General features: G+C 41.5%; 1 protein-coding gene across 3 annotated transcripts in view; it reads right to left on the bottom strand.

Annotated features, from left to right (window-relative positions):
* Positions 1-15031, bottom strand: part of RAPGEF4 (Rap guanine nucleotide exchange factor 4) — a 170650-nt gene that overhangs the window by 6978 nt on the left and 148641 nt on the right. For all 3 annotated transcript variants that reach the window (XM_075430945.1, XM_075430946.1, XM_075430947.1), the window contains 6 exons: positions 14716-14841; positions 14061-14239; positions 9357-9447; positions 7069-7119; positions 6364-6451; positions 5969-6033 (listed from right to left, as the gene is read on the bottom strand). In XM_075430945.1, the coding sequence (XP_075287060.1) occupies positions 5969-6033; positions 6364-6451; positions 7069-7119; positions 9357-9447; positions 14061-14239; positions 14716-14841 (600 nt within the window). The remainder of the gene's footprint in view (positions 1-5968; positions 6034-6363; positions 6452-7068; positions 7120-9356; positions 9448-14060; positions 14240-14715; positions 14842-15031) is intronic.

Below are 15031 nucleotides of genomic sequence, written 5' to 3'. Positions count from 1 at the left end.
GCATGTGTAGTGAAGGTTTTGAAAAAGTTTTCGCTTTTCCAAATTTCTCATTACATGGACTCTTCCAGGCAAGGAAAAACAAAGTGGCACTGAACTTGTCCACTTCTGGTTACAGGCTGAACTGCCCGGCTTCCTTCAGTTGGTGGAAAGGCTTCCTTTTAAGGAGTTACTTTGCCTATTCCTGAGGATAATCTCCTTCAACCTGTGTCTTCAGAAGTATCCTGGCAATGATGAAACACAAAGGAATGAGGAAGTGGGTGTTAAAACAGAATAAATGGAGAAACCGTGGCCAGAAGACAGCATCGCAGCCCAGTGGGGAGATTCTGGCGCATTATGTATCCTCGAAGAGCTCCTTTCACATTGCTTTTTTCCAAGTGCTGTTGTACTGTCTAATATAAACTCAAAAGAGCTCCTCTTTGGAAGGTGCACATTGAACAGAAAAACAGCATATGAAGCGAAAATGAATTTCCCTTCCTGAATCTTGTATATAAGTTGGATTGTCTTCTTTTGATTCAAGAAAACTAGAAACATGTACAGAGAAAATGTTCAGATGGAAGTTTAATTGCTGCTCCTTACAATTTTTCTTCAAATACAGGATTACCTCTAGTTAATATCTGCAAAAATTAACCTCTGTTTTCTCACTGTGCTAAGAAAGACCATTACTGAAAAGCCATACAAACCTAAATTTGGATCTTTCTGAAACAGAACCAACTGCATAATCTAACAAGCAAGTGCTAATACCAGCATGCTATATAAACACAACAATACCCTTTCAAGTCTTACACAGTCTGGAATAGTGGCAGCAGGCCAGCACATTATCTTCTAATCCATTCCAAACCCAGGTTTCTAAATGTTATAAATATTCATATATGCCATAGAAAACTACTAAGGTCTTTAGTCACACACTTTTTGCATAATCTTTATGTTCCAAAAATGAAAGAATGTTTGCCCTTTTTTGCATAAGGATCAGAGTGTGAATTCCCTTTTGTTCATCTCCACAAAACCCGAAAACCAATCTGCACAGACTCTCTAATCGTCATTTCACACCTGAAGGGTGAAGAGGCTTGACAAAGAGAAGCATCAGTGGCCAGCATCATGGCACTGTTTGGTGCTGCCATGGCAGGTCAGGACTTTCAGAGCTTTTTCGTGATTTCTGCTCCCTCTACAGGTGCCGTTTCTGAGACATGCTGGGTAGCGCGACACGGAGATGGTGCCACGGAAAGCGATCTTTGTTCAGGCTGCCTGATGATTTGAGAAATGGCACTGATAAAGCTCCCAGATAATTGCATCTTCCCTCTGTCTACGAATACAAAACCCAGTACTGGCAGTCAGAATGCAGGATTATGGAGCTGAGGTTTGAAAAAAGCGGAAATCACTAAGTGGTCAAGAATATGAAATACTGCCTGTCCTTTAGGAGAGTCATGTTCAGTACTTTCCTCACTTTCCTCTCTCTTCTTCCCCTGGCAAAACATAACTCTACGCAAGGGCTTTTAAATTTTTTATAAATATATAGCTATAAAAGCAGTGTCACTTGAATGTTATATATTGCCATGTACTGTGCTGCAGGTTGTAGGTTGTCCTGTATCTGCTAAATCATACAGAGTTTATAGGAACTGATACTACTGACAGCTTTGGGAGCTCTCCTTCACCTGAAAAGAGGGTCATTATTGGACCTAAAAGATAAATGTGTATTCTAGATCACAAACTAATTGTGTTTGTGGTCTACTGCCATCTTTTTATCTTTCGCTTGCTTGCAGCTCTCAAAATGGCCTCAACCTGCCAAACCACAACTACAGTATTTAAAAAACTTTACAAGCTGATTCATTCCTTGTTCCTCCATGACAAGTATGTCTTCAGTCTTTACATAGATGGGTCTTCTAAAGAAACACAACTAACATCTACTGTCAACTCACTAGTGGAGAAAAGATGCAGGTACTTTTTTCCACACAAGGTCATGGAGTATATGCCAACCTAGAAGGTACATCTGAGCAACACCATAGCGGAAACAGCTTGTACGTTGTCTCCATCAGCTTCTTACAGTGAGATAAGTCAAAGACCTTCAATACTTCACTAAAATCATGTCTTGTTTGGTATTGAAGACAAAGCCTTTTACTACAGAGTTATACCACTAATACCAGTAACTTAATTATTCTGTCTACTTACCGCCAAAAGTATGAAAATGTTCCAGGCTGGATTTTAAGGCCAAATCCTTGTTTCCTCCATCCCCCCACCTTGCTTCATGCAATAAAGAGCATAGTAAAGAGCACTGGTACAGTGCAAATACAAAGAGTGTACCTATTTCTGACACATTTAACATCGCTTGCCCACATCTTGTACAAACCAAATGGACCCGCTTACAAACTTCCCTCTTTACGCATAGCTGTGACTCTGCCACACATGACATTCTCTTCCCTGGCTAGCTGTCCCTGCCCTCCCACTCCTCACAGCCTTCTCCAGATGAGAGGCATCCATGGGGATCGGGAGATGCAGAAGGGGAAGAAGGAGCAGGCAGTCACAAAGGCAGCAGCAGGTAAATCTCCGTAATCCTCTGCCGAGTGATGTCCCCCTACTACTGCCAATACCACAGTTCAGTCACTACACCTCTGAAAAGACCGATTTATAGGAAAGTGTGGTAGGAAAAACATTTCTCAGTCCCTTTTCTTTTTAGCTTGACTTGCTAAAAAACATCCGGTTTTGCCTTGTTCTTTAAACAATTTTGTCAAATTTGAAAAAAGAACCCAGAGTTTTCAAACGTAAGAAAGCTCCTACTAATTTTCTGTGAAAATAGATGGCTGTGGACAAGAGAAAGATCTTGTAAGCACCCTCTTCTCCTCTCTCCTTCAGGGAAAAAGCTGTAGTGCAAGTTCCTATGTTATGACAAAAGCCTATTTACACAGAATTCCTCAGCCATGAAGAAACCACACATGCCCCAGCCACGAGGAGAGCTCTGGGCGGAGCGCAGGCAGCCATGAAACACAAATGTTTAGGAAACCAGGCCGCACTGTTTCTGGCACTTGGGAAACTCCTGGCTCAGACACCGTCTGACAGCTCCTGCATGTGTTAAGATGCACCATTTAATATAAATAATAACAGTAGCATCAGAAAACATAAAAGATTTAGAGGAAGCTGTTTCAGCTGAAGAGATGCCACTAGATCAAACTTCTACTTTTGGCTGCCAGTTACAGGAATAAAGTTGTCAGCAGCACATCAGCTGTTGGGATCAGAGCTCTGTGGTGAGAATGCAGACACGATGCCAGAGGCTGTTCTCAGTTTCATCACTGTGCGTACGTGAGAGTCGGAAGGATCCACCTTCTCCGGTGGCAAATGGCACCACCAGTGGCAACGACCCAGATATTTTTATTCATAAACTTCAGCAAGCATCAAAGTTAGGATGGATCGAGGGAAATCATTTTGCAAAGAACGAAGATGTTTTAGACAGATCAGTAAGAGTGGCTCCCAGCAATGTTCAGAGATATCTCCATCTGCTTGTGACACAACATCACGCAGCAGAACAAACAGGCAGAAACAACAAACGGCAGGACAGGATTCCTGCAAGGAAATCTGCCTTCTGCTTTTCTCCTGAAAATGGCAGAATAACATCACGGATTTACCTTCAGTTTATACTTATGTAAAAGAGAGCTGAATTTGTCTGAGAGTTATCTGGCTGAGTGGTCTTGTCTTCACTAGTTAATATCTGGCAATTATGTGTGGATGTGACAGTTGTAAGCTTAACATAAGTAGGCGGTAGCGACTGAGGTTTAACAGTAGGCTTTTCTTCTTTGCTTGACCTGATGACATATGCAAAAAGCTAAAAAATGCCAGGTCCACATTAGGATTTGAATGAATTACGTGGGTGGAATCTGAATACATGTTGCTTTGAGGAACCATGGTTTGAGCAAAACAGTAAAAGCACCATAGAAGCATGCAGAATAGCTAGTGCAGAGCATTAAAACCACAAAAGATACACTTGTAGTAAGGCCTGGAGAAAAAGCAGAGTGAGCTTTTAGGTAGAGCACTAACTGAAGAAAGGTTTAGAATACTGAGAAAGGAGAACGCTTCCCTTTCTGTTGTGTGGAGAAACGTGAGACATTATATTGATTTTCTGAAAAATATATAGCATCAAAAATACATTAATTGGCCTTCATTTTCCCCTCCTAAAAGAAATGCTCAAAACTCAGATTACTGATCAAAATGGGTGATACTACATTCACGCAGCATAAAATTTTATTTAAAACTTTTGGGTGCTATTAGTAAATCCATGTTCTGGAGATAACATACTTACATTGAAGATAAGGCAATGTGCAGACTGGGATGAAAAGGGCAGACCTGCAGCAGCCTAGATGCGGATCAGTTTAAGCTGCTGTAAAATTCACTCGTGGCCTTGGGAATGCCAGACTGTGGTACAGAGTGGTGCAGAACCATTTTCTAAATGACAAGCCTGGACTGAACTTCTGTCTATGGGCAAGTGGTCGCAGGAGAGCTCCTGCCTCCTGTAATGACTTTTACACATAATCAGGAATAAAGAAGAGCCTGAGACATACAGCTCTGAGGCCTGCGGATATACCCGCTCTTCTGGCTCAGGAGGTGTAAGTAGGCCAAGTGAGGTGGAGAACACAGAGCCAGCCACATAGCCATGGCTATAGCAATGCAGCTGCCATCCGTCCTGGTTTGGAGGTGCTCCAGCCAAGTCTGAGATCCCTTTGTGTTCCACCAAATATTTACTATCTGTCCTAAAATATAGATATTTATCTATCTAATTAGAACAAGCGGCCCAGGAAAATGTCCTTCTCTGCAGGTAGAAGGTTCAAGGCCTTTGGAAGGAGATGGCAACACAGTCTGTGTATGCAATTGCAGAATGTCATTATTGCAAAGTGAGGTCAGGCCCTGACTCAGGCATTAGCACTACCATTTACCCACAAAAAAATCTCAGCTTAGTAAAGAGGTATTTTCACCCTAGGACAGAGACTGTCCTGGAGCTACAGACTAAAATCTAAGAGAAAAAATCATTCAGAAAGATGATCCCTTTTCTGCAAAGTTTTCTAAAGAGCTGAAAGTTGCCCTTTTTCCCCTCCGCAGTATCAGTGCTCAAAAGGTAAGAGAAGCTCCTCCATCGTGCACTGGAAATAACCACAGAGTGGTCCTGTTTACTGTAGTACTGAGAACAAGAGGATATAGGTGACAGAGTAGGTATGCTCTAGCATGACTGCTGTATGCAGCTGTACTGCCAGAACAGCAAGTCAGGTTTGGTTTTGCAGTGCAGCTCCTTGTAGCTGGGCTTGGCTAACCCTGGTTCTCAGATGCAGGTGTCATTAGCCACATTAATTCGCCTCTGCAGCCAAGAAAATGGCTTCTCACTGCTGCAAAACGTGAGTTTCAGTTGATATTTCTGCCATGAGAAGTTGCCTGCCTGCAGTTTTTGAAATTATGAGAGCTTAGGTGCAGGATTTAATAAAATTTGAGCATAATTTAGCCTCCTATCATTGATCCCCCTTTCCAATATGAAAGTAATCAAGTAACAGAAGTCTCCTTTCACTTGCTAAAGGAAAGAAGAAAATAATATGTTGTGCATGTTCTATATGAAAGCTCCTTTCGTTCTCGGAGGAGCAATGCAGAACTATCCCAGCCTGAGGCAGTTCAGTCCTGTTTGAAGGAATAGCAGTTCAAATCACAGCTTGGTCCCACACTGGCTGTTAAAACTTGTCTCTAACAGCTCTGCTTCCTGTCACTGCTGCCGCCTCTCCTAGGAAACATTTTGGCTGTGCATGGCTCAGCGGGCAGTTTCTTCTCCACCTCTGTGAGGTTTTCCAGAAACCCAGAGGTCCCAGGTGCTGTGCACACCGCAGACTATTTTTGCCAGCTCGTGGTTCTGCCTACACTTTGGCCCTGGAAGTTATTGTTGAGAAGTTCCCTCCTGAAGACATGAATAGGGAAGTCTCATTAAATTTCGTTTCAAACATGTCATACATACCATTTTTTCGAAGTTTACTAGATTGTCAGTGAATGTCTTGTTTCCCTCATGAGTAAACGTCATGTCTGTATAGAAATAAAAGCCACATAAAAGCACATTACTGAATCATGGCTATACAAAACAGCAGAAAAATTTACCTATGCCTTACAAAAATCAAAGCAGCTGTAAAACATATAGTCTTTAGTTTGCAGCATTTCTGAGACTAGTAAAATTGAGGTATGATATTCAGAGGTACTAAAGCAGTTTTTCTTGTCTCTGTGTCATGCTTTTTATAAAGGAGAAAGATCATACCTCACACTGAGATTGATTTTTGCTTTTTCTTGCTGCTACTCTTATTCTTCAAATATTTGACAAATAGCTTTCAAGTTAATAATTCTGGTAACATCCAAGCTTACCTTTTATAAGTAGTGGCATGAAAGGAATTATCGGAGGGTCCAATTTAGCTACAGTTAGTCTGTAGGCCCTATGGTTTCTTGATGGATCCTTAAGAAAAAACGAGATATCAAATAATTACTAATATGTATTATTATAAGTATTGAGACACTGTATGCATTCATTTAGATGTCATGGCATTTATTAAAATAATTATTTTTTCCTGTGGCTTTAAAAGCCTTTTATCATTCTCCCATACAGTTTACATGATGAGAATGCAGCCGTTAAACACAAACATTTTTCATGCCAAATAGCAAGGTAAGATACAATTACAAAAAACTGTTCATTAAAGGAACTGCACATTTTTCCTCCCTCCTTGCAGCTGCAGATCCAGTTTTGCATATGCTGTAACACTAAAACGTATTGCCTGGAGAAATCCAGGTTGGAAAATATAATTTCCCATATGTACAATCGGAAAACTTGTGATAAAGCGTTTCTGAGTTCCCAGATTAACTTTGAGTGGTACATAAGTTCTCTCAGAGTAGGTTCCTAAGAGTATAATTTATTAGTCATACATACTTGTTTTAGCAGCTCTAAAATGGGATCATAAACTTCTTAAAGTCAAACAAGGACATATAAAACGTTCTGAATCAAGGAATTCAAATCAGTTATTCGGAAACTGAATTAGCTCAGATTGTGCATAGAATAAGGGATCTATTGCTATTCACCATTGAGCTTTCAAACTCTGCATAGATCTTCTTGAACTTGCTTGGAAGTTTCTGTTAATAAAAACAAAAATAGAAAACCTTAATTAAATCCAATTTGTGTGGTAATTTTACTGTAAATGCTAGTTCCTTCTACAACGCCCTAAGTCAGGGAAGTGCTCTTTTTGCCAAATATTTCTAACAATGTGCTAATCTAAAATACAACATGTTTCCTAGCAACCAGATTATAAATAGAGACGGGACCAGCCATGCAACCTGGATCCTGATTTAAACCCGAACTTGAATTTACTCCTTTGGGATGTTTAGATTCAGATTTTTGTTTGGCTCACATTGCAACCACTGAATTCAGAATGTAAGTGAAAGCTGAAGTCAATGGTTTCAGGACATTCCTGATTGTAGCCTATCTGAAAATACAATTTACACACAGCTTGCATAGGGGTCGCTCAGCTTAATTATTCACACCTATGATGAACAGCCCTTGCAACATTCAAATCTATGCCTGGGCATTTCCAGGAAGTTTTTTTGTTCATGCTGATGTATCACAAACTATTGCTCAAATTCTTGACATGCCCAGCAGCCAAGGGCCTCTACCAATTTCTGGGGTATAAATTAATGAATAGCTTCTTTTCAGTCTGCAATACCTACACAAATAAATCATGGTCAGTTGATTATGCAGTGATTGGGATGAGATGGGCTTTACTAAATATTTTTTCCCCCTCATGTTACATTATACATCTTAAATAATTTTACTATAAAGACTGTAAGATATGTTATGAATTTCAGAGATCACAGTAATGCTTTATGCACACTCAGAATATGTCAAGTTTCTAGTTTTAATAAGAAATTTCTCTGTATTTGCTGATTTAATCAGACTACTACTGGCAGCAGGTAACATTAAAAATTAATAGAGATTTTACAGTGCAGAAATTATTTTTTGCAATACTTTCTACATTTGGAGTGTGTACCCTAGCAAGATATTTACACTGTGCCACAGCAAGGGCCTAATTTTTAATGATGTGTGTCAACAACTGTGTGCCTAGTTTGCATATGCATGCAGATTAGGTATTTGTGATGTAAGCGGTATAATTGGACATTTGCACCTGCAAATATCTAATTTGTGCATGCAACTAATGTAAATGCATGATAATATAGCAAAAATCAGGTATTGATATGTTTGTTTTTAAGTATATTCTGCACATATATCTGGATAAAAATCAAGCTGCAGAAATTCTCTTGATAAACTGATTGCCCTACAGAACCAGAGTATGACAACATTTCCTTGAACTCAGGTTTATATCCCACACCTACAAACGATCTGTGCCCATTTCAGATTGCTGTATGTAGTATAGACATTCAGCTCTCTCTTCTCTCTTCATACTCCTCTCGTAGTGTCTCAGCTCTCCCAACTGTTCCTCTCAGTAGCCACAAATGAAGGATCATTATTCTGAGAAACTGATCTGCAAATCTTTGCCTTTAGCAATGATTGTTTATGCCACTTGCAACATGTACTTTTGAAAACTGGGCTGGTGTCTCCTCAGATATGTTAGTCTGATCTCCTGTTTCAGAGCACTTTTTTAAAGGTGTGCAAATGTTGGTCTCAGTTGCACCAGTGACCTCAGTCATGCCAACTATTTTGAATTTCTAATGAACAAAATACATGCACATTCAAATCTGCACTGCTTTTGACAGCCAGTGTGTTTTTGTGGTTACATATGTTTACCACCTCACCCTGCTGGACGTTGCACCCTTTTTATATGCTCCATACAAAATGGCAAAGCCACAGAAAAAGGTGGAAGCTCTGGGAACGAAGACCAAACTGCTAGTAAGCAGGGGAATGCATGCTAGAGAGAAAACCAGAACTGGTTAGGACAAACCCACATTTTCATAGGGCAACAGAGTCCATATGAGATCAGAAAATAATATGTATAAACAGAAGATGGATTTTAGAGAAGTATCTTTGGAGTGATCTCACTAAATGATCAGTAAAGTCAAGCAGAGGATGGGCTGATGTAGGAGGTTAACTGGCTAACTCGCTCATCCTTTTGTGCAGTTTAGCTCATCAATAGAAGCTGCTGTTGTCACTCTTGTTAACTGCTTGTGAGTATTCAGCACAAATATGGGTATACTGCCCTACCAAAAAAAAATTGTCAGCCCTAGCTAAAGGCTTACGCTCGGGAGCTGAATTAGTAGATCTAATTTTATCAATAATAAATGCCCAAGCCATGTTTTTGCTAACTAAAAGCACAAATCTCAGTTAAACTTCTCAGAATTGGATTTTAGCTAAGACTTACCTCCCATGTTAACGAGAGACGGCTCACAGCAACATTACTCAGTCCCATAATAATAGCGAAAAAGGAATTCAGATTTTTGTATTCTTTACAGCTGAAACACAAAGGGCCAGGTTTTCAGTTGTATGTATCAGTCAGGTCACAAGTACACGTGACAACCTTCACAGAGATGAACCCTGGCATCTAGCATAGCTGTGACTGAACGTGGGCAGCCCTGGCCAGCACGCCTGTGGCACACCACCGCACTCTGGAGGCTCCTTCCCCCTCTCTCCTAAAGTGACCTCCTGCTTCCACTTCTCTGGGTGCCAACTTCTGCAAGGACATTAAAGGAGTTTTTGAAGCTCCTCCCCACTCAGAAACACAGTCCTGAAACTGGGCTCAACTCAGTCCCAGGGAACACCAGAAACAGTGGAAGCAACTGGTTTACAACCTCATTTGCTGCAGAACTTGCTGACAGCTTCTGAACAGCTACTGAATGCTGGGAGCTGTCCCCAGACGATCTTCGTGACAGTTTACAGGAGCACTGAGTCTTTTTAAAGGGAGAAGACCAGCTGTCTAGAGATCCCTGTGTGCCAGTGACCTCTGTCGCTGTATATGATCTCTAACCAGTACTTGTAGATTCTGGAACTCATTAGGATGTTTCAGGCAAAGAACTGCCATTTGTTACCAGTATCATTAAAGAGGTCCTGGGCACTAGGAGCTCTAGGTCACGCTTCATCCCTAATGCAAAGGAGAACTTCTGTTATCAATCAGGAAAAACTGGGACATGTAACTGAGTATTATGGAAGATCCATAATACACCATATGCAGGAGTAGACACAATCTGACAGGAACAGCCCACTGCTGCTCAGCTGGGACTGCATCAGGTGGCTCATTGACTCGATGGGAAGGGAAGAGAGAGAACAAAGCTTATATCTCATCAGTCTGTGTCTCACTAGGTTCCTGCAAATAATTTGCTATTTTGCACAACTGATTAGCCAACACCTGATTTCAGCACCTCAGTCTCTGCTTCTTTTGCTGTTTACCAAGAAAATTTTTGCAAGATTCAAGCTATGATTCTCAGATAGCTTTTTTAATTCACTGCTGAAGCTCTTAGCTCCTTTGAGATACCCTCAGCTCCAGACAAAATTAGTACAATCATCACATCCTACTGTCTGACTCCATAATTGCCACAGTACCCTATTGTTATTCTGTTCTTTCTGTCCCTTCATTTCACCAGCCTCGATGTATTGAGTGGGAGAGTCCTTTAGATCTGGGCCTCACTTGTGCCTGCACTGTGTGAACACTGAGGGCGTGAAAAACAATCTGTCCCATCTGCTGGTCTGTCTGTTGGAAACTGCTGCCCCCTCAGATCTTCTGGCAGAGCTGCTCATACAAGTTCTCCCACATCAGATTAGGGACAGTGAGCAAGGTTAGCAAAGATAAACTGAAATGCTAAAGCTACCCCAACTTATTCCAACTAGAGCAGATCAGGGAGTACCTCGTTAGTGGATCTGAGGGGAGATAAGGAGGAAAAGCAGTCAGGATAGGCTGTCAGTGATAACCTCTTCCCCAGGCACAACTAAATCCAGAAATGGGTATCTGGCCACAGCCTGTGGCACGGTAAAAATAATTAGTACCACACAGCAGTAGTGTTCAAACATAGTAGGCAGCTGCAAATGTATCTGCAATATGTAACTTGAATCTACCTTTCATTTTAAAAAGGAAAAGTTTTGCCAAATACCCTGTTAAGTAATGTAATTTGACAAAGTCCCTGTTAAAATCCATCTAGATGTATGACATCCTACAAAAAATATTCTATAAATTCTACAGGCTCTACACTATACAGTTCAGTTCCAGATAGAGGACCATTGTAAGGAAGGAGAAACAGTGCTCCATGGCTCCACTGCACATATGCTGCCTGAAAAATCTCAGAAAGTGGATCCTCCAAAGCGCCACAGTGTGCTCAGAGCAGAGGTCCCTCTGCCTCCCAGAACAGACTGTACTGAAAAAATCTTCCTGTTAGTATGAATTGTGAACACACACATATGCACACATTCTTGTTTCCAACACAAACACACATGTGGTTAAAATCTCTCGGTACTTACACGAGCATATTCACCTTGGCATTTTCCCTGTAAATACACACCCTTCAAAAATCTCTTACAGGCTCCTTGGACTTATAACATACGTGTGTGCATGGAAAGAATGATTTTCAAAAACTGAATGAAAGTGTCTGAGTATAGTGATACACAAGAAGTCTTCTATATAGCCTGTGGTTATACTTGCAAAGAGGTAATGCATACAAACTGGGTGTGTGGATACCCATAAGAGTACGTGCAAGTACTTTCTAATACAATTAACATGGGAAGAACTCACTGTAGGAAATATAGTTCACTTCTCCCTTTTGTTTAGAAGTTTAATCCTACAGTGGCTGGAGAAAAGATATGAACCTGGTATACCTCTACGTCCTTTCCCAGCAGATGCAAAGGCAACAGCAGCTCCTGGAACTGAAAGCACATGTGCACAGCCCTTGGAGCCAGCACGTGGCCTTGCGCTTGCCCGCACCAACAGGCAGCGCACATTGCCGGGTGCGTGGGGTTGCAGGTGCAGAACGGGGCACCTTCAGCGACGGTGTCTGAGCCCCCGGCCACAGAATGGAAATAGGGTTCTCAGTAACAGTAATCTTTGAAAATCGGTATGTGCAAGGCATCTCGTTACCACCAGTCATGGCTAAGATTAATAGTGCAGCACTGAGCTGTTCTCCCTGAACACGTTTCTAATGAGTCTAGTACTTGTAGGTAGGGTAAAGTTCTCATTAGGTCTCAAGGATCTTCACAAGCAAAACTTCCTCAGAGATACTGCTTCAAGGCCTGGGCCCACATCTTTTGATCCAATTCCTTGGCTTTTTCTCCCCTCTAACTTCGGTGCACTCTGTGTTTGTTTTACCGCACGCTGTAGCACCTGTTACCATGGCAGCACTGCACAGAGGGCAGCAGCCTGGCAAAACTTCCCAGCGTCTTTCCAGCGGCTGCAATTAAACCTGCCCACTCTGTTTGTACGGAGGAAAATCTTGTGCTTCAGATTTCTCTGCTTTCAGGAGACAAAGAGGACTCAGCAGAGCAGACCGCTTCTAGCTATTTATTTTTAGCATTGTAGTGATGCCAGAAACATGGAAGTAAACAGGAGGTTGTCAAGCTGTTGTAAATAGCATAGGATTAAACCCATGACACTGAGGAACCCATGGGCCGGGGCAGTTTATTAAGGAGACATTTAACTGTAATTTTTGGGATACCTGATTTCAAGCGTTAATGAAAATGACTCTCGTATCTTAATTTACCATGTTTAATTTCAGCATTTTCCCGTTTCATGCCCCCGAGTTTGGAATCCGGCGAGGCGGTCGGGCGCGGGTGCCACTGCCCTCTCCTGGACACAGCTTCCCAGCTTCGTTCTGCTGACTGCCATGGTGCAACAGCCGCTGCATGTATTTTTAGAAACTAAAGAGGTAAATTGTGTCCTCCGTTCTGAATAGAAACCTGATCCTGCGAGCAGCCGCAATCCGGTTGGAGCGGAGGGCCCGGAGCCGTTCCCAGAAGGAAGCCGGTCGTGGCGGAGCACGGCGGTTCCCGGAGGAGGGAGGCACGCTGATGCAGCGTTCCGATGTGAACACCGATTTCAGCTATGTGGAATTATTAACTGGGAGGAGAGGGGCACCACAGCTGTAATAGCAATATCTTCCTTCACACTACTACATTTAGCGATGCAAAAAAGTTAAACCCCATGGTTTAACCGCAAGTAATAACTCTTTTGTTCGGTAAGACTGCCTGCAGCCCTCCAGCCACAATGCCCAGAGGCACAGACAAACACAGCGACAGGCAGCTCCCCACTGCACACCTCAGCAAACTGTTTGTTCAGACGGTGGTGAGCGTAATAAATACACCACGAACTGGGAAGGAAGGAAGGAAGGAAGAGGGCAACAGCGATAAAAACCCGTAGCTACGCAGAGCAGGGGCATGCCCCTGCTCCCTCTGAAGTCAGTCACACCCCTGCCCTTGACTCCAGCTATAAGGAGTCAAGGCCAACATCTTTGACATGAAGGCTCCGAAGAATTTAAGTTTTAATATGAATAAAAGAATAGAAGACAGCAAGAACTGCCTACTATGCACCCTCAGACCCAGCAGCTGGTGACAAAAAAGGAGAATCATATTGTTGTGTTTTCAAACAGAAGTATTAGAAAAATGTACCAAGCAGACTGAAGGTAACAGGAGCCTTGTCATCTCCGTCCTACATCTCTTTGCTCTCCTCTCTCGGTTTTCCCACTCAGAGCAATTCTGAGAACAGTTTTCCTGAACAGCATTAGAAATACTGTTCTCAGCAAAATTAAGGCTGTTTTGTTAGTATTTACTAATTTGCATATTAATATTTGCTAATACATGAAAGGGTAAAGGAAGGATCCTCCTAATGAACTGAAATATATTTACTCACAAATTTTATGTGAAAACATGGCCCTAAGAGATCACGGATCAAGGAGCAATGGAGAGTAGGACAGGAAAGAAGAATATATATTAACAAGGTTCTATACCGCCCTATAAGGAAATGCACAGAATTACCAAATACAGAACATTTTAACCTCTACTGTGTGTGGCTGTATGAAAATAAAAAAGCAAAATAACAACAAATTGACTACGTTCAACCCCATTGCCAGCTCACAGATGACTGTATACTTACTGGGCTGCTATCTTAATATACTTCTTTAACAGCTGAACACGCTTGCTGAGTTGAGAGCAAAGACAAATCTCAGTTGCGACCCAGAACTGAATTTCATTAAATCTTCTTAAAAACAAGTCCAGATTTGCTGTGGTCTTTTTAAAATTGTGCCTTCCAAAAGTGTGATAGATTAATTCCAGCTAGGAAAAAGAAAACAGTTTGGGATTATTTTTTTAGAACTCTCATCTTTTGGACAGAGGAAAGAGGCTAAGAATGAGCAGGTCAGTATGTAGCCTGAAACTTGCTCTGCAGTTTACCTTTATTGCTGTGCAGATGAGAAGGATTCAGGCTGCAAATCCAGTAGACAATAGCTGAGGCATACTAAAACCATAACTACAGACTATGTATAAATAGGTTAATACCTTAAAACATACAAAAAGTAATTCAATAAGCAGACATGTTCAGGAGAAGTTCAACTTCATTTTTGCATTTTGCCTACAAAATTAAGAATGCCTTATACTTTCAAAACTTGTAGGTGCCTTTATTGTAGTATTTTTGAAAATCAAGCTTAGAGAAAGTTTTGCAAATAATGCGCAAGCCTGCAATGTACAACTAAGCATTTTCTAACAGCATTTTCTAACAGATTCTAATTGGCTGAATAGATAGATCCTCATACCTCATGCACACAGTTGAAGAGCTCCCAGTCATAAACTGTCATCTGGTGTGCTAAGTCTTTAGAGCTCATCAGTTCAAACGTTCCCACTGTACCAGCAGATGGTCCTTCTTGTTCTGGTAATGGTGCCTACAAATGGAAAATGTGGTATAAAAATATTTTAGAAATACTAAGTTGCATGATTGGTGGTTTTCTTCCATAATGTTTCTGATTTTCAGTGTGACCACTTTCCTAAGCATGTTTCTAATAGTAAAACCGAATCTTGCTTTTAACCTGGCTTTTAACGAGGCTGGCACTAGGAATGCAAAGCCCTGTGCAA

Source organism: Opisthocomus hoazin, chromosome 9 (assembly GCF_030867145.1).
Source record: "Opisthocomus hoazin isolate bOpiHoa1 chromosome 9, bOpiHoa1.hap1, whole genome shotgun sequence".
In the NCBI taxonomy this organism is placed as follows: domain Eukaryota; kingdom Metazoa; phylum Chordata; class Aves; order Opisthocomiformes; family Opisthocomidae; genus Opisthocomus; species Opisthocomus hoazin.
This window is presented reverse-complemented; position numbering and strand designations above follow the sequence as displayed.